Source organism: Tachyglossus aculeatus, chromosome 2 (genome assembly GCF_015852505.1).
Source record: "Tachyglossus aculeatus isolate mTacAcu1 chromosome 2, mTacAcu1.pri, whole genome shotgun sequence".
Classification (NCBI taxonomy): Eukaryota; Metazoa; Chordata; class Mammalia; order Monotremata; family Tachyglossidae; genus Tachyglossus; species Tachyglossus aculeatus.
In genome coordinates, this window is record NC_052067.1 from 147,440,979 (window position 1) to 147,460,825 (window position 19,847).

At 43.0% G+C, this 19,847-nt stretch overlaps 1 protein-coding gene across 1 annotated transcript in view; it reads right to left on the reverse strand.

The window, feature by feature from the left end:
* Positions 1-19,847, reverse strand: part of CPNE8 (copine 8) — a 371,034-nt gene that overhangs the window by 11,931 nt on the left and 339,256 nt on the right. Inside the window, exons 19-20 of the mRNA XM_038765237.1 lie at positions 8,405-8,462; positions 2,380-2,453 (exon numbers count right to left, since the gene is read on the reverse strand). Of these exons, the coding sequence (XP_038621165.1) occupies positions 2,380-2,453; positions 8,405-8,462 (132 nt within the window). The remainder of the gene's footprint in view (positions 1-2,379; positions 2,454-8,404; positions 8,463-19,847) is intronic.

A 19,847-nucleotide genomic window follows, 5' to 3' on the forward strand; every position in this document is an offset into this window, starting at 1 on the left:
CTTTAAAATTTAACTAAGACAATCTCCGAAGAAAAAAAAAGCTGAAAAACAAAATGTTCTTTCGCTTCATCAATTTCACTAACTTTAACTGAACTGCATATAACAAGCATTAGTAAAGATGAATATATAGCCCGCTCCCTATTTCTATACTCAAAGGCATTGATTCTGGTAATCTATAGTGATTCCTCCAATTGATTATTTTCATATGAACTATTAAGTGTGGCAAGGTGGTTTCATAATAATGATAATAATAATCAATCAATCAATCAATCGTATTTATTGAGCACTTACTATGTGCAGAGCACTGTACTAAGCGCTTGGGAAGTACAAATTGGCAACACATAGAGACAGTCCCTACCCAACAGTGGGCTCACAGTCTAAAAGGGGGAGACAGAGAACAGAACCAAACATACCAACAAAATAAAATAAATAGGATAGAAATGTACAAGTAAAATAAATAAATAAATAAATAAATAAATAGAGTAATAATAAATAAATAAATAAATAAATAGAGTAATAGTAATAGTAATAGAGTAATAATAATGTAACAATGCTATTTGTTTAGCATTGGGGTGGATACAATCTAATCAGTTGGACACAGTCCCTGTCGCATATGGGGCTCACGGTCTCAGTCCCCTCATTGCAGATGAGGTAACTGAGGCACAGGGAATGGAAGTGAATTGCCCAAGGTCACACAGCAGACAAGTGGTAGAGCCCAGATTAGATCCCATGACATTCTGACCCAGCCACTGTGCTAGGTTGAACCCCCTATTTTCCATTGCAGTTAAGGTAGCAATACCTGTTACTGCCGGAGATAGCCAGCATCCCCAGACAATGTCTGGATCCCAAGAGACTCACCCCGCTAAAAGCCTACTATAACCTCACTATGGGCAAGGAATGTACCTATTATTTATTTTATATTGAACTCTCCCAAGCCCTTAGTACACTGTTCTGTACATAGTCAAAGCTCTCCATCACCTTGCCCCTTCTTTCCTCACCTTCCTTCTCTTCTTCTACATCCCAACCCACACACTGCGCTCCTCTGGTGCTAATCTTCTCACTGTGCCTCCATCTCACCTGTCCCACCATCGACCCCTGGCCCACATCCTACCTCTGGCCCGGAATGCCCTCATTCCTCACATCCGCCAAACTAGCTCTCTTCTCCCCTTCAAAGCCCTACTGAGAGCTCAACTCCTCCAGGAGGCCTTCCCAGACTAAGCCTCCCCTTTTCCTCTGCTCCCGCTCCCCATTGCCCCAACTCACTCCCTTTGCTCTACCCCCTTTCCTCCCTAACAGCACTTGTAAATATATGTACATATTCATAATTCTATTTATATTAATGATGTGTATATATCTCTAATCCCATTTATTTATATCGATGCTCTTGATGCCTGTTTACTTGTTTTGATGCCTGTCTCCCCCCTTCTAGACTGCAAGCCCACGTGGGCAGAGATTGTCTCTGTTGCTGAATTGTACTTTCCAAGCGCTTAGTACAGTGCTCTGCACACAGTAAGCGCTCAATAAATATGACAATGAATGAATGAATGAATGGTCAGCCCTCAATATATACAATTGATTTATTTATGGATTTAACCCCTTCCAAAGGAAATCAGATGATTACATTTTTTTGAAATTACTGCCCACCTATAATTATAAACTTGATTTTATTCTGAAAGCATTGCACATAGAGTTTCACTCTTCATAAAAATGCAATGAATCCTAATTTCCTAGATCTAATTAGCCCTACAAGACCAGATAGTAATTCGGTCTTTGGCGAACTATATATCTTTTTGAATGACTGCAGGATTCTGAATCAGGCACATTGTTTTACAGTGACTTTAGGTGCAACTACAAATAAAATCAGTCTTTTTTATGGTATTTTTAAGTGCTTACTATGTGCCATTTTTCCTTAATGTCCTTTCCTAAATACTACCTTACTGATTACCCTCACAGTGTCTCCAAAATTAGATAGAGGAGGTGTTTTCTTTTTGTTGTCATTGTTGGGTTTCTTTAATGGCATTTTGTTAACCGCTTACTATGTGCCGGGCGCTATACTAAGCACTAGAGAAGATACAAGAATGGACAGTCTATGTCCCACATGGGGCTTACAATCTTAATTCCCGCTTTACAGAGGAGGTAACTGAGGCACAGGGAAGTGAAGTGCTTTGCCCAAGGACACACAGCAGACAAGTCATTAGAACCCATTTCCTCTGTCTCCATTCCTTCACAGATGGAGAAATGGAAACAGAGAATTGCCCCAAATGTCATTTGCTGATGAGTAGCATGGACTCCAACCTCCTGCTCTTCAGTTCGGTTCTGCTCACTTGACAGCCGAAATGACAGGCCAACTGAACAACAGAATCGTACTCAACGGCTCACCTGCACGATATCCCTTTCTGCGTATTTTCCTCTGGAGGAGACTCTGACTTCATCTCCATCCAATTCAACCATAGCTAAAAGAAATGAAAATGGTGAGTGATTTACCTTGCATTTCAGTCCCATGAAAGTGTTACATAACAGAGCCTTCAAGAGGAAGCAGGTTCATTCATTCAATTGTATTTATTGAGTGCTTACTGTATGCAGAGCACTGTACTAAGCGCTTGGGAAGTACAAGTTGGCAACATATAGAGACAGTCCCTGCCCAACAACGGGCTCACAGTCTAGAAGGGGGAGACAGACAACAAAGCAAAACATGTGGATAGGTGTCAAGTCGTCAGAACAAATAGAATTAAAGCTAAATGCACATCATTAACAAAATAAATAGAATAGTAAATATATACAAGTAAAATAGAGTAATAAATCTGTACAAACATATATACAAGTGCTGTGGGGAGGGGAAGGAGGTAGGGCGGGGGGATGGGGAGGAGGAGATCGTAGTTTGCTTGCTCATTCATCTATTTGTTCATTCAATTGCATTTATTGAGTGCTTACTATAAGCAGAGCACTGTACTAAGCGTTTGGGAGAATACGATACAACGATAAACAGACATGTTCCTGGCCCACAATGAGATTACAGTTTGGGGTGGGGGAGACAGACATTAATATAAATAAATAAAGACAGATGTGTACATATGTGCTGTGGGGCTGGGCGGAAGGGTGAACAAAGGAGCAAGTCAGAGTGACGCAGAAGGGAGAGGGAGAAGAGGACAGCAGGGGCTTAGTCTGGGAAGGCCTCATGGAGGAGATGTGCCTTCAGTAAGGCTTTGAAGCAGGGGAGAATCATTGTCTGTCAGATTTGAGGCGGGAGGATGCTCTGGGCCAGAGGTACGACTTGGGTGAGGGGTTGGTGGCTGGATAGATGAGAATGTGGCACAGTGAGAAAGAAGGATAGCATTAGAGGAATGAAGTGTGAGGGCTGGGTTGTAGAAGGAGAGTAGTGAGGAGAGAGGGGTGAGGAAAAGGTGATGGAGTGCTTTAAAGCCAACAGTGAGGAGTTTTTGTTTGATGCGGAGGTGGATGGGCGACCATTGGAGTTTTTTGAGGAGTGGGGTCAGTCTCCATTTAGGAAACGGTAGAAAAATCCTTTTCTAAAGACCCGAAGCTCCTCCTCTGGACTGTGAACTCCTTGTGGGCAGGGGACCCGTCTACCAATTGGATTGTGCTTACCCAAGCACTTAGTACAGTACTCTGCGCTAGAGAAGCAGCGTGGCTCAGTGGAAAGAGCCCGGGCTTTGGAGTCAGAGGTCATGGGTTCAAATCCCGGCTCCGCCAATTGTCAGCTGTTTGACTTTGGGCAAGTCATTTAACTTCTCTGTGCCTCAGTTCCCTCATCTGTAAAATGGGTATTAAGACTGTGGGCCCCACGTGGGACAACTTGATCACCTTGTTATCCCCCCCCGCGCTTAGAACAGTGCTTTGCACATAGTAAGCGCTTAACAAATTCCATCATCATCATATCCTGAACGTTTTTGTACAAAAATGATCTGGTTAAGAGTATGAAGTATGGACTGGAGCGGGGAGAGGCAGGAGGCTGGGAGGTCAGCAAGGAAGCTGATGCAGTAATCCAGGCGGGATAGGATGAGTGACTGTATTAACATGGCAGCAGTTCGGATTGAGAGGAAAGGGCAGACTTCAGTGATGTTGTAAAGGCAAGACAGGAAGGATTTAGTGATGCGCTGAATATGTGGAATGAAAGAAAGAGAGGAGTCAAGGACAATGCCAAGGTTACCGGCCTGTTAGACGGGAAGTATGGTGGTGCTGTCTACAGAGATGAATAAATCAGGGGGAGGACAGGGTTTGAGTGGGAAGATAAGGAGTTCTGTTTTGGACATGTTAAGCATGATGTGGCAGAGGATACCCAAGTTGAGCTGTCTTGAAGGCAGGAGGAAATGAAAGACTGCAGAGTGGGAGAGAGATTACTTTATGGATTTAAGACTGTGAGCCCCATGTTGAATAGGTACTGTGTCCAATCTGATATGGTTGTATCCACCCCAGTGCTTAGTACAGTGCCTGGCACATAGTAAGTGTTTAACAAATACCACATTTATGATTATTAGTTATTATCATCCATGTTGGTGTCTATTCATTTCCCAGACATGAGATTGTGAGTATGGGAATCCAAGCTAATTGGAGGCAACATGGTAGAGTCGTTATTCTCCTGAGTTCCCCAGCTTCTTGCCATCCCCACTTTCATTGGCTCATTCCCTTATTATGTCTGGGCAAATGATTTTCATTTAGATGAATAGAACCTGTTGTGCAGGGATCGTCTCTAATTGCTGCTGAATTGTACTTTCCAAGTGCTTAGAACAGTGCTTTGCACACAGTAAGTGCTCAATAAATACGATTGAATGAATGAATTTGATTTGAATAATCTGATTTATTTGTTGGTAATGTACTGCATACACATATTAAAGCCAGGACACTAGCACAGAGGTATTGAGATAAGCCTCATACTTAGGGAATCATTACTCATTTAATCATATTTATTGTGCACTTACTGTGTGCAGAGCACTATACTAAGCACTTGGGATAGGACAATTCCACAATAAACAGACACATTCCCTGCCCACAATGAGCCAGCAGATAAGGATCGAATGTGTCTACCAACTCTGTTTTAATGTACTCCCCCGAGAAGCAGCATGGCTTAGTGGAAAGTGCCTGGGCTTATTAGTCAGAGGATGTGGGTTCTAATCCTGGTTCCACCACTTGTGTGCTATACACCTTGGGCAAGCCATTTAACTTCTCCAGGCCCCAGTTACCTCATCTGTAAAATGGGGACTAAAGCTGTGAGCCCCATGTGGGACAACCTGATTACCCTGTATTGACCCCAGCGCTTACAGCAGCGCTTGACACATAGTAAGCACTTCACAATTACCACAATTATTATTATTATTTATTACAGGTGCTCTGCACAAAGTGCTCAATAAATACAATTAATTGATTGATCGTATCATGAATCTCTATATGTTCCCAACTTGTACTTCCCAAGCACTTAGTACAGTGCTCTGCACACAGTAAGCGCTCAATAAATACAATTGAATGAATTGAATGAATGAATGAATGAAACCTAGTAAAAACCAATAAAGGCCGGGAGAAGCAGGGCTTATCTACAAGGTTAGAAGCCATCTTTGATGTCAATCTATGCCAAGGGTAAATGAACCTAATGTTCCACACCTGAGAGAGGTGAATTGGTTTCAATCAACAGAATTGCAATTATATTCAATACACCTGCCTCAAAGAAAGAAATTCTCGCTCCAGATCTTTGTGGGAAACGTCTAATGGTGCCTTTATGATTGGATCTAATTGGGTCCCAATTCAAATTTCTCATACTGTCCATGGGTTGAAAGTAAACCGCTAAAAGCTCTAGGACTGTGACTTTCTAGAGCAACTCTTGATTACTTTAAGTTTACCCCAATTCTTTCTCAGTTGACTGTGCCACTTCAGTAAATGAGTCTAGCAGTCAACCATTCCCTTCTCTCTAAAGCATGGACAGTTAACAATATCACATTTGGATAGGAGAGAGCAGGGATTTCAAGAACTTTGTGTATGTGGTGGTGTCGGGGGGGAGTCTTGAACCCCTAACTGCAAGCATTGGGGTAGTAAAGCCCGGAAGAAACTTATAGCTGAGGTTGGGGCTCTCTTGGGCTCTTTGCTACCACAACTCGAGAATGTCCTACCAGTTTGCGGTCACCATCCCATGACTAAAAAATGTGGACCCCGAAAGGCACAGAAAGCATTTGCGGTTCAGCTAGCTGGGCTGGGACCCTAAGAGTTGAATGGTAATAATAATAATAATGATGGTATTTGTTAAGCACTTACTATGTGCCAAGCACTGTTCTAAGTGCTGGGGTAGATACAAGGTAATCAGGTTGTCCCACGTGGGGCTCACAGTTTTAATCCCCATTCTACAGATGAGGCAACTGAGGCACAGAGAAGTTAAGTGACTTGCTGAAAGTCACACAGCTGATCAGTGGCAGAGCCGGGATTAGAAACCACGACCTCTGACTCCCAAGCCTGGGCTCTTTCCACTAAGCCACGCAGCTTTTCCGAATGGTGAGGTTTGGAGAATTGCCAAAGACTTCATTCAGCCTACTCTGTGATGGTGCACAGACAAATTGGTATGTGTTGCACGGACAAATTGGTATGTGTTACACACACACACACACACACACACACACACACACACACACACACACACACACACAAACACTCTCCTCTGCTTTCCCTCTTTTTGGTTTTAACCAATATTTACTTTGCTTAAAGGTTTCATAGCAACAGTAGTTGAACAAAAGAATCTTTAAACTAGATAACTGCCTATCTCTAATCCGGGATTTATTCCTAACTAAAAGTGGCAAGGGCCCAGGCTTGGGATTCAGAGGACATGGGTTCTAATCCTGCCTCTGCCATGTGTCTGCTGTGTGACCTTGGGCAAGTCACTTCACTTCTCAGTGCCTCAGCTACCTCACCTGTCAAATGGGGATTAAACGTATGAGCCACACGAGGGACAACCTGATTACCCTGTATCTACCCCAGTGCTTAGAACAGTGCTTGGCACATAGTAAGTGCTTAACAAATACCATTATCATTATTATTATTATTATTATTATCTGCAGTTTTTCCCAGGATAGCCATCTGCAGTCCTTACCTAGAAGTTTCCCCATCCTTCCTGGTGAACACCAGTTTCCTCCCTTCATCCCGTAAATGTCTACCAGGAAACACATTTCCTCTGTCCATTCCCACGCCAAAGACATATTCTGCCTCCAACTCCTCCTTTTCTTCATTTCTCTGAGGTTTCTACCCACTGTCCTTCTTGCCCAACCCCAGCTAGTGTTACCAGGTGAGTAACTGACACTTCATAACTATTCATTTGTGACTGTCTCCTTTGCTAGATTATAAGGTCCTTGAGGTCAGGAACTTTTAATATAGTGCTCTGCACACAGTAGCATTCAATAAATACGAGCAATGGAATGAATGAGTGAGGGAAACTGAAGACTTGTTTTACCATTCAAGAAAATTCTGGGCCCTACCTCCTAACCTTCCCTAACTAAGCCCTCCTCTCCTCTTCTCCCACTCTCTTCTGCATCATCCTGACTAGTTCTCTTTATTCATCTTCCCTCCCAGACACATAGCAAATATGTACATATCTTTAATTTATTTATTTTTATTAATATCGGTCTCCCCCTCTATACTGTGAGCTTGTTGTGCGCAGGGAATGTGTCTGTTGTCACAGAGTGCTCTCCCAAGCCCTTTATACAGTGTTTTGCACACAGTAAGCTCTCAATAATTACGACTGAACACATGAATCTCATACATTTCTGAGGGAAATGAATACTTAGGTGTAGAAAAAAATATAATTCTGTGAACTTCCTCTTTATTCCGAGGAATAATAAACTCCCCATGCTTCTGACTAAATGCTATTTGAACCATTAGTTATAATCTTGCAGGAAACCAAGTCATTGATAGTTCTGCCACAGCTGTCAGGCTGTGAGATATGATGATTGTTAGTACAGAGCTATGCACCCAATAAATACCCAATCATTCAATCATCATCAATAGTATTTATTGAGCACTTACTGTGTGCAGAGCACTGTACTAAGCGCTTGGGAAGTACAAATTGGCAACATATAGAGACAGTCCCTACCCAACAGTGGGCTCACAGTCTAAAAGTCAATAAATAAATAAAGTCAATAAATACGATTGAATGAATGAATAACGTGGCAGGATGGAGACTAAGGAGTTGAGAAGAGGGAAAGCTGGATGGAGAGCTAATCTAAAGGAAAAACTGCCATTTTCACTCTCTCTGAACCATAAAACTGGCGGGACTCCAGATTCCTATTCAGTTTCTAGTGCCTTGATTTCAATATCCTGTCCTAGGACGAGACATACAGTATGCTAATCCCCAGAACCTCATGAATCACTAGGGGCAACGACTCTCCAATAATTCCTAGGGAAATGGGCATCTTACCATCAAATTCTGCTGGTCCAACTCCCACTATAATTATTGACATGGGAAGCTTGGAGGCCTTCAAAAAAGAGAAACAAAAAAGACAGTAAAAATTCATTCAGAAAAAATGCCACAATAATAGATGCTCTCCAAATAGAGCTGTATTTATAGAAATAGAATGTTCTCAGAAGTCCAAATGGACCTTTAAAAACAGTAAAACAGTAAAAACAGAGCTTCAACACTGCTGATTTCCACTCAGTCTTGCTGTATCTCCAGTAGAAAACTGCTTTCATTTTTCTAAAGAAGCAGCATTGCTTAGTGGAAAGAGCATGGGTTTGGGAGTCAGAGGTCATGGGTGCTAATCCTGGCATTGCCACTTTTCAGCTGTGTGACTTTGGGCAAGTCACTTCACTTCTCTGTGACTCTGTTACCTCATCTGCAAAATGGGGATTAAGACTGTGAGCCCCACGTGGGACAACCTGATAACCTTGTATCTCCCCCGGTGCTTAGAACAGTGTTTTCACGTAGTAAATGCATAAGAAATACCATCATCACTATTATTAGTATTATGTTTCATGTGCGGTTTCAGTTCTCTGCTGCCCTGCATCCCTAATCCTACCAAAAATCACAGTGAACCATAAATAAGAACCAAACAGCACCAGACGGGTGATGGAGAGGATCACACCTCTGGCTCCAGCTTCATTGCATTTGATATTTTCTCAAGTACCATCACTCATTCATTTGTTCATTCAATCGTATTTATTGAGCACTTACTGTGTGCAGAGCACTCTACTAAGCGCTTGCAAAGTTCAGTTCAGCAATAAAGAGAGACAATCCCTGACCACACCGGGTTTACAGTCTAGCATGGGGGAGACAGACATCAAAACAAGTGAACAGGCATCAAAATAAATAAATAGAATTATAGATATGTACATATATACATAAGTGCTGTGGGGCAGGGAGAGGGGGATAGCACATGTTTCCATATGTCTTAGTGGATAGCGTACGGGCCTGAGAGTCAGAAGGTTTTGGGTTCTAATCCCAGCTCTGCCACTTTTCTGCTATGTGACCTTGGGCAAGTCACTTAACTTCTCTGTACTTCAGTTGCCTCATCTTTAGAATGGGGAACGAGACTGTGAGCTCCAAGTGGGACAAGGATTTTGTCCAACACGATTTGCTTGTATCTACCCCAGCACTTAGTACAGTGTCTGGCACATAGTAAGTCCTTTTGGCTATGGCGGAATTATGGAACTTTCTTCTGACATGGCCTACTGTCTGGATACAGCATGATGTGGGGTTGGAAGAATAGTTTGTCCCAGGAGAACCTGGTTGATTGACTGACTGCAAGCTCATCGGGGCAGTGAACATGTCTGCCAACGCTGTTGTATTGAACTCTCCCAAGACCATAGTACAGTGCTCTGCACACGGTAAGTGCTCAAAAAATGCCATTGATGATGATGATAATTGATTGACAGGAATTCTTCGTGGGGCAGGAAAATCATCATTAAGGTGACTTTCTGAAGTCTGATTTCCAAACCCATACTGGGAGAGAAGACATAGACTAGAACAATGTTAAAATCAACTTCCCAGGAAAATTCTCATCTGAGTTATGTTGTGTGGGATGTAATAATATCCCACACATAGTAAGCGCTTAGTAAGTGCTTACTATGTGCCAAGCCCTATACTAAGCACTCTGGTAGTTACAAGATAATCAGCTGGACACCGCCCTTGTGCCACGTGGGGCTTACAGTCAAAATAGAAAGATGTAAGATTGAACTGCATTTTACTGATAAGGAAATTGAGAGACAGAGATGTGAAGTGACTTGTCCAAGATCACATAGCAGACGAGTGGTAGAGTTAGGTTCCCTGACTCGCAGGCCTGTGTTCCTTCAACTAGATCACACTACACTGTAAAAAAAATAAATAAATCTCAGGAAAACTTGTTTCAAAAGCAAAGGTAATTTATGGGCCGGATAGTTGCTGGGTCAGAGAGGAGACGGAGGAACATGAATCCACAAAGGGTAACTTGAATTAGACATCCATCCTTTTCCTCCAGGTTACTCCTGGATAATCAAGAGAACAAAATCAGAAGGAAGGAGAGTCAGGAGGAGAAAGAGGTTTAGATAGCATAGAAAAATGAGGCAGAAAATGAGCTCATTAGGCTTAGGAGGGTGAGTCTTATCCTGTTTTGGGATGCTTTATTAAGGGACCCAAGTTTCCACAAGAGGAGGCTGCTCTGAGTCATTTGGCATACTTTCCTCTGAGCACAATTGCTTGAGAGGCTGTAAATCTGCCAAGGGAGGACTACGGGAGGAAAGCATACACACTCTGGGACATATAGAAGCCATGAAACTCTTTCAGGAACCTTCAAGTTAGGGCTAGGCAATCAGAATCATTTTCTATTTTTTTTTTGTTACTGTATCTGTTAAGCGCTTACTATGTTCAGCCCTGTATTAAATGCTGAGGTAGACACAAGATAGTCAGGTTGGACCAACTCCATATCCCACACGGGGCTCATGGTCTTAATTCCCATTTTACAGATGAGGTAACTGAGGCACAGTGAAGTTAAGTGACTTGCTCAAAGTCATACAGCGGACAAGTGGCAGAACCGTGATTAGAACTCAGCTCCTTATGAATCCCAGACCCTTGCTCTATCCACTAGACCATCTTGCTTCTCAACTGTCTAAGCTGCTTAGAAGCAGCATGGCTCAGTGGAAAGAGCACGGGCTTTGGAGTCAGAGGCCACGGGTTCAAATCTGGGCCCTGTCACTTGTTAGCTGTGTGACTTTGGGCAAGTCACTTCACCTCTCTGGACCTCAGCTCCCTCATCCGTAAAATGGGGATGAAGACTGTGAGCCCCTCGTGGGACAACCTGATTACCTTGTATCTACCCCAGCACTTAGAACAGTGCTTTGCACATAGTAAGTGCTTAACAAATACCAACATTATTATTAATAATTATCATGACTAAGAACTGCTTCTCTACTCCATGTACATTGATATTAAAACTAGTTAAAATCAAATGCAGGTGCTTTGTGTTTTAGCGGAAAAAAAGAGCCAGGCTTAGGAAAGAACATGCAATTGTAGAGCAGGGGAGGAAGACTTGCCAAACCTTTTCTATATCAGCAATTAGTCCTCTAGAAGTAATGGCTGGCTGACCCTGGCCTTTGGGTGAGAAGTAGCTTGGCCTAGTGGATAGAGCACGGGCCTGGGAATCGGAAGGACCTGGATTCAAATCCCAGCTCCACCACTGGTTTACTGTGTGATGTTGGGCAAGGACTTCATTTATCTGTGCCTCAGTTACCTCATCTGTAAAATGACGCGCAAGACTGTGAGCCTCATCTGGGACAGAGACTGTGTCCGACCCAATTTGCTTTTATCTACCCCAGTGCTTAGTACAGTGCTTGGTACATAGTAAGCACTTAACAAATGCCACTATTACTTTTATTATTTTTAACTGGAAAGATACGGCGGTGGTGGCAGGAATTTCAGAGTGACCTCTGAAGCTGTTGCTGTCCCAGAAAGGGAAAAGCCCAGAGATTTCTCAGTCACTGGGAGAAATCCAAGCATTCGAAGGATTTCTTTCCGGGGAACCATGTCTAACTTTCTGCCAGCCCATTCACCATGTCCTGACTCTGTCCTAAAACTCTCTCCCCTTCATGCCCGACAGAGCATTACCCTCCGCCCCTTCAAAGCCTTATTAAACTCACTTCTCCTCCAAGAGGCTAAGCCCTTATTTCTCCTACTCTCTCTCCCTTCTGTGCCACACTTGCACTTGGATTTGTACCCTTTATTCACCCCATTCTCAGCCTCACAGAATTTATGTATTCACTCATTCATTCATGCAATCATATTTATTAAGCGCTTACTGTGTACAGAGCAATGTACTAAGTGCTTGGGAAAGAACAATACACAATAAAAGGTGACAATCCCCGCCCATAAGGAGCTCACAGTCTAGAGAGGGGAGATAGACATCAGTACAAATAAATAAAATGACAGATATATGCATAAGTGCTTTGGGGCTGGGAGGCTGGTGGGGGAAAGCAAAGGGAGCAAGGCAGGGAAAAGCAGAAGGGAGTAGGAGATGAGGAAAAGTGGGGCTTAGTCTGGGAAGGTCTCTTGAAGGAGATGTGCCTTCAATAAGGCTTTGAAGCGGTGTCAAGTAACTGTCTGGAGGATTTGAGGAGGGAGGGCATTCCAGGCCAGAGGCAGGATGTGGACAGCGGTTGGCAGTGAGACAGGAGAGATCGAGGCACAGTGAGAAGGTTAGCACCAGAGGAGCGAAGTATGTGGGCTGGGTTGTTCTTTTACATAATTTATTTTAATGTTTGTCTCCCCATATAAACTCTAAGCTCCTAGTGGACATGAGACATGTGTACCAACTCTGTGATATCGTATTCTCCCAAGCACTTCGTACAGTGATCTGCACATAGTCAACACTCAAGAAATGATTGATTGATGGATTAATTGGACCTTGTATCAAAATACAATAATCATGCACTGATTTTTATACACTAAAGATGATCAAATGAAGAATAATTTTAGAGAAAGTGTAAAAGAAAAAACTTTGGTAAAAAGTAGCCTCATATATATTTATAGATAGATAGATAGATAGATAGAGATAGATAGATAGATAGATAGATAGATAGATAGATAGATAGACAGATAGAGGCTATAGGCCATACCATAAAGAGCTTTAAGGACACATTCACACTGAGTTTGGGATGTAAGAGTTTCTAGGCATAGTCTTTTTATCTCTTGATCACAGTAATATAGGTGGATTGGTTAAGGGGCTGTATTAACAAATCTACCATCTAGATCACTAACCCATTTACAACTCAGCAATTTGAAAATATGTAGTGTGGAGCTGTTCATACATGCAGTCATTCAACCATATTTATTGAGCGCTTACAGTGCAGAGCACTGTACTAAGTGCTTGGGAAGTACAATTCAGCAACAAATAAGGACAATCCCTGCCCACAACGGGCATACAGTCTAGAAGGTGGGGAGACAGACATCAAAACAAGTAAACAGGCATCAGAAGCATCATTATAAATAGAATTATAGATGTATACATATCATTAATAAAATGAATATAATTATAATTATAAATATTTACCTAGAAACACAAGTGCTGTCGGGTGGGGAGGGGGTAAAATAAAGGGAATGAGTCGGGGCGATGGGGAGGAGAAGGGAGCAGAGGAAAAGGAGGGCTTAGTCTGGGCTAGCTGTTAGTGAGCTCATACAATATAATGGTATCTGTAACTCTGGGGAATCATATAAGCACATGTTAAATATGTAAACATATATTGTAAATTGGAAGGTAGAACTTAAATACTTCCCACCAATAGAACAGCCCTCTGTCTCCCCCTTCTAGACTGTGAGCCCATTATTGGGTAGGGACCGTCTCTATATGTTGCCGACTTGTACTTCCCAAGCGCTTAGTACAGTGCTCTGCACACAGTAAGCGCTCAATGAATATGATTGAATGAATGAATAAGGGGGGCATATAGAGTCTGAAAACTCATCTTCTAAAAGCTTTGATCACTCATTCCAAGTCTATAAAAATAACTGAGTGTGATAAGGCATATTTTTTCCACTGGTCTTGTTTTTAGATAATATCCAAGCTCTTCTCGTAGTAATGTAATAATCTCCAACATAGAAAAGATCTGAGTTGTCACATAAGTGGTTCCCAAAGAGCTCTCCTAAATTTAATCAAACAATATTCATATTGCATCACAATGAGGCTTTTTATCAGAAAGATGTAAATGCCTCAAGCCCTCATAAACATGCAGGCGTCAAACTTTCTGGAAATTTTTATTTCTCTTTTTCAGCTCCCCTAGGGAAACTGATTTTAAATGGAATAGGCGGACAAGTTTTACTCATTGTTTTAAAACGCTTTCAGATTAAAATTAATTAATTCATTCATTCAGTCGTATTTATTGAGCACTTACTGTGTGCAGAGCACTGTACTAAGTGCTTGGGAAGTACAAGTTGGCAACGTATAGAGACAGTCCCTACCCAACAGTGGGCTCACAGACTAAAAGGGGGAGACAGAACAAAACAAAACATATTAACAAAATAAAATAAATAGAAGAAATATGTACAAATAAAATAAATAACTAGAGTAATAAATACGTACAAACATATATACATATATACAGGCACTGTGGGGAGGGGAAGGAGGTAAGGTGGGCAGATGGAGAGGGGTAGGAGGGGGAGAGGATGGAGGGGGCTCAGTCTGGGAAGGCCTCCTGAAGGAGGTGAGCTCTCAATAGGGCTTTGAAGAGAGGAAGAGAGCTAGCTTGGCGGATATGCGGAGGGAGGGCATTCCAGGCCAGGGGGATGATGTGGGCCGGGGGTTGACGGTGGGACAGGCGAGAATGAGGCCCGGTGAGGAGATTAGTGGCAGAGGAGCGGAGGGTGCGGGCTGGGCTGGAGAAGGAGAGAAGGGAGGTGAGGTAAGAGGGGGCATGGTGATGGAGAGTCTTGAAGCTGAGGGTGAGGAGTTTTTGCCTGATGCATAGGTTGACTGGTAGCCACTGGAGATTTTTGAGGAGGGGAGTAACATGTCCACAGCGTTTCTGGACAAAGACAATCCGGGCAGTGGCGTGAAGTATGGATTGAAGTGGGGAGAGACACGAGGATGGGAGATCAGAGAGGAGGCTGATACAGTAATCCAGACGGGATAGGATGAGAGCTTGAATGAGTAGGGTAGTGGTTTGGATGGAGATTAACGGGCGGATCTTGGCAATGTTGCGGAGGTGAGACTAGCAGGTTTTGGTGACGGTTTGGATGTGAGGGGTGAACAAGAGAGCGGAGTCGAGGATAACACCAAGGTTGCGGGCTTGTGAGACGGGAAGGAGGTAGTGCCGTCAACAGTGACGGGAAAGTCAGGGAGAGGGCAGGGTTTGGGAGGGAAGACAAGGAGTTCAGTCTTGGACATGTTGAGTTTTAGGTGGCGGGCAGACATCCAGGTGGAGATGTTGTGAAGGCAGGAGGAGATGTGAGTCTGGAGGGAGGGAGAGAGAGCAGGGGCAGAGATGTAGATTTGGGTGTCATCAGCATAGAGATGATAGTAGATCAAGAACAGAAGGGGACCAAGAACTGAACCTAGAGGAATCCCTACAGTAAGGAGATGGGAGGGGGAGGAGGAGCCTGCAAAACAGACTGAGAATGAACGGCCGGAGAGGTAAGAGGAGAACCAGGAGAGGACAGAGTCTGTGAAGCCAAGGTTGGATAGCGTGTTGAGGCGAAGGGGGTGGTCCACAGTATTGAAGGCAGCTGAGAGGTCGAGGAGAATTAGGACAGAGTATGAGCCGTTGCATTTGGCAAGCAGGAGGTCATTGGTGACCTTTGAGATGAATAAAATGCCACCATTCTTATCCTAAAACATATTTCAAAGAAATTCCCGAGCTCTACTTTGCTTGAAACCGGCAAGAAATGATCTATGATGCTTGATCTAAAATATGTCTGGAAGCACTTTGTCAAATGATGATCAAAATCTTAAATCAATGTGAGAATAAAGGGTAAAAGTTGATTTTTCATCAAAATACCAAGGCTGTTAAATACTTCAGTAATAATTCCTTGGTGCTGTTCATCAGAGCTACTAAGAAAAAAAATCAGCTAATCAATCAATCATATTTATTGAATGCTCTCTTCCTCCCTTCAAAGCCCTACTGAGAGCTCACCTCCTCCAGGAGGCCTTCCCAGACTGAGCCCCCTCCTTCCTCTCCCCCCTCCCCATCCCCCGCCTTACGTCCTTCCCCTCCCCACAGCACCTGTATATATGTGTATATGTTTGTACATATTTATTACTCTTTATTTATTTATTTTATTTGTACATATTTATTCTATTTATTTTATTTTGTTAATATGTTTTGTATTGTTCTCTGTCTCCCCCTAGACTATGAGCCCACTGCTGGGTAGGGACCGTCTCTATATGTTGCCAACTTGTACTTCCCAAGCGCTTAGTACAGTGCTCTACACACAGTAAGCGCTCCATAAATACGACTGAATGAATGCACGCTGTGTGCCGAGCACTGTACTAAGCACTTAGGAGAGAACAATATAACATGATTGGTAGACACATTCCCTGTCCACAACGAGAAGCAGCATGGCCTAGTGGAGAGAAAACAGACCCAGGGGTCAGGGACATGTGTCCTAATTCCGGCTCTTCCACTTGTCTGCTTTGTAGCCTTGGGGAAGTCCACTTCTCTATGATTCAGTTCCCTCATCTGTAAAATGGGGATTAAGACTGTGAGCCCCACGAGGGACATGGACTATGTCCAACCTGATTAGCTTGTATCTCCCCCAGAGTTTAGTACAGTGCCTGGTACATAATAAGTGCATAACAAATTCCATTTAAAAAGAAAAGAGCTTACAGTCTAGAGGGAAACACACACACACACACATTCTCTCTCCTAATCATCCAAACGGCTGTTCAGCCTTTAAAGACTTCTAATGACTGTGCCTATTCCTTCAGCTACGTCCCAGCATCAGCTAAACTCAGGATCTGCCAACAACAACTCTGCTCTAGATTCCAGACCAAAAACCAAAACATTGCGAATGCCAAAACACATCTCCATGAAAGAGCCATTCATCCCCAAGCCTCTCTTTTTTCTGGACTTGGGGGGGGTCCTAACCAGCTAACCTTCTCACTTTTCCTTCTGATTCGCCCTTTGTCCTGATCTTCACTTTGCCAGGTGATCTTGTACTTTTCCTCTTGACTTTTTTCCCCTTGCTGGTTGCTCATCTCTCCTTTCTTTTGCCCCTCTCTTCTTTTTCCCTTCCTTCTTCCATCACTGTCCTCTTTCCTTGTCTTCCTTGCAAAGAAATGGCTTGGAATGATTTGTCAGTTAAACGAAAAGGGAGTAGGCGTCAGACGCCCCCTAGTGTTCAAGAGGATAACTCTGATGAATGATCACCCTCAGGAATAATAATAATAATAATAATAATAATAATAATAGCATTTATTAAGCACTTACTATGTGCAAAGCACTGTTCTAAGTGCTGGGGAGGTTACAAGGTGATCCGGTTGTCCCACGGGGGGCTCACAGTCTTAATCCTCATTTTACAGATGAGGTAACTGAGGCCCAGAGAAGTTAAGTGACTTGCCCAAAGTCACACAGCTGACAATTGGCAGAGCCGGGATTTGAACCCATGACCTCTGACTCCAAAGCCCGGGCTCTTTCCACTGAGCCAAGCTGCTTCTCTTGCAATCATTTTTTTATGAAGACAGATTTTCATTCATTCATTCATTCATCCGTCTGTCCATCCATTCATTCGTTTGTTCATTCATCCATCCATCCATCCATCCATCCATCCATCCATCCATCCATCCTGTCTCCCCCTTCTAGACTGTGAGTCCACTGTTGGGTAGGGACTGTTTCTATATGTTGCCAGCTTGTACTTCCCAAGTGCTTAGTACAGTGCTCTGCACACAGTAAGCGCTCAATAAATACGATTGATTGATTGATTGATTGAAAGAGCCCGAGCTTTGGAGTCTGAGGTCCATGGGTTCAAATCCCGGCTCTGTCAACTGTCAGCTGTGTGACTAGCCCCCTCCTTCCTCACCCTCTCGTCCCCCTCTCCATCCCCCCCGTCTTACCTATTTCCCTTCCCCACAGCACCTGTATATGTGTATATATGTTTGTACATATTTATTACTCTATTTATTTTACTTGTGCATATCTATTCTATTTATTTTATTTTGTTAATACATTTGGTATTGTTCTCTATATATGTTTGTACATATTTATTACTCTATTTATTTATTTATTTATTTATTTTACTTGTACATATCTATTCTATTTATTTTATTTTGTTAATACGTTTGGTTTTGTTCTCTGTCTCCCCCTTCTAGACTGTGAGCCCACTGTTGGGTAGGGACTGTCTCTTTATGTTGCCAACTTGTACTTCCCAAGCACTTAGTACAGTGCTCTGCACACAGTAAGCACTCAATAAATACGATTGATTGATTGACTGATTGATTGACTGATTGACTTTGGGCAACTCACTTAACTTCTCTGGGCCTCAGTTCCCTCATCTGTAAAATGGCGATCAAAACTGTGAGCTCCCCATGGGGCCACCTGATCACCTTGTAACCTCCCCAGTGCTTAGAACAGTGCTTTGCAAATAGTAAGTGCTTAACAAATGCCATCATCATTATTATATCCCTGGGGCTATATTGTTTGAGATTCTCAAGTCCTCCTGTGTTTCATAACATCTCTATCACTACTACAAAACACGGAGCTATTAACTAGTCAGACGTGAAGCTCTATCCAATAGCTTCTGTCAAGTGACATATTTGAGCGCCAATCCTCATTCCAAAATTTTACCTGGCAAAAAGAACTTCAGTTTCCTAGTTGGAGGAAGAAATGAACTTGGTGGCTCTGGGGGAAGGGACCTGACTTTTGTTTGCAGAACTATCAATTTGGTAAAATAACCTCATAATTAATAATAATAATGATAGTATTTGTTAAGCACTTACTATGTGCAGGCACTATTCTAAGCACTGGGGTGGATGCTTCTAGACTGTGAGCCCACTGTTGGGTAGGGACCGTCTCTATATGTTGCCAACATGTACTTCCCAAGTGCTTAGTACAGTGCTCTGCACACAGTAAGCGCTCAATAAATACGATTGAATGAATACAGGCAGATCGGGTTGGACACAGTCTCTGTCATGCATGGGGCGCACAGTCTCAATCCCCATTATACAGATGAGGGAACTGAGACGCAGAGAAGTGAAGTGACTTGCTCAAGGTCACACAGCAGACAAGCAGCAGGATTAGAACCCATGACCTTCCAACTCCCAGGCCTATGCTCTATACATGTTCATTCATTCATTCATTCAATCGTATTTATTGAATTCTTACTGTGTGTAGAGCATTCATTCATTCAGTTGTATTTATTGAGCGCTTACTGTGTGCGGAGTACTGTACTAAGTGCTTGGAAAGTACAATTCAGCAATAAAGAGAGACAATCCCTGCCCATATCAGGATTACAGTCTAGAAGGTGGGAGAAAGACGACAAAACAAGTAACCAGGCATCAATATAAATAATATAAATATATATATACACACATATCTATAATTCTACTTATTATATATACACACACAAGGGCTGTGGGACTTGGATGGGGGGAAGAGCAAAGAGAGTGAGTTGAGGGGAGGAGAGGGGAAGCTGAGGAAAAGGGGGGCTTAGTCTGGGAAGGCTTCTTGGGGAGGTGAGCCTTCAGTAGGGCTTCAGTAGGGTAGTAGGGTAGTACAGTGCTCTGCACACAGTAAGCGCTCAATAAATACGATTGATTGATTGAGTGAAGGGAGGAAGAGTGATTGTTGGGTGGATTTGAGGAGGGAGGGCATTCCAGGCCAGAGGTAGGACGTGGGCCAGGGGTCGACGGCGGGACAGGCGAGAATGAGGCCCAGTGAGAAGGCTAGCACCAGAGGAGCGGAGTGTCCGA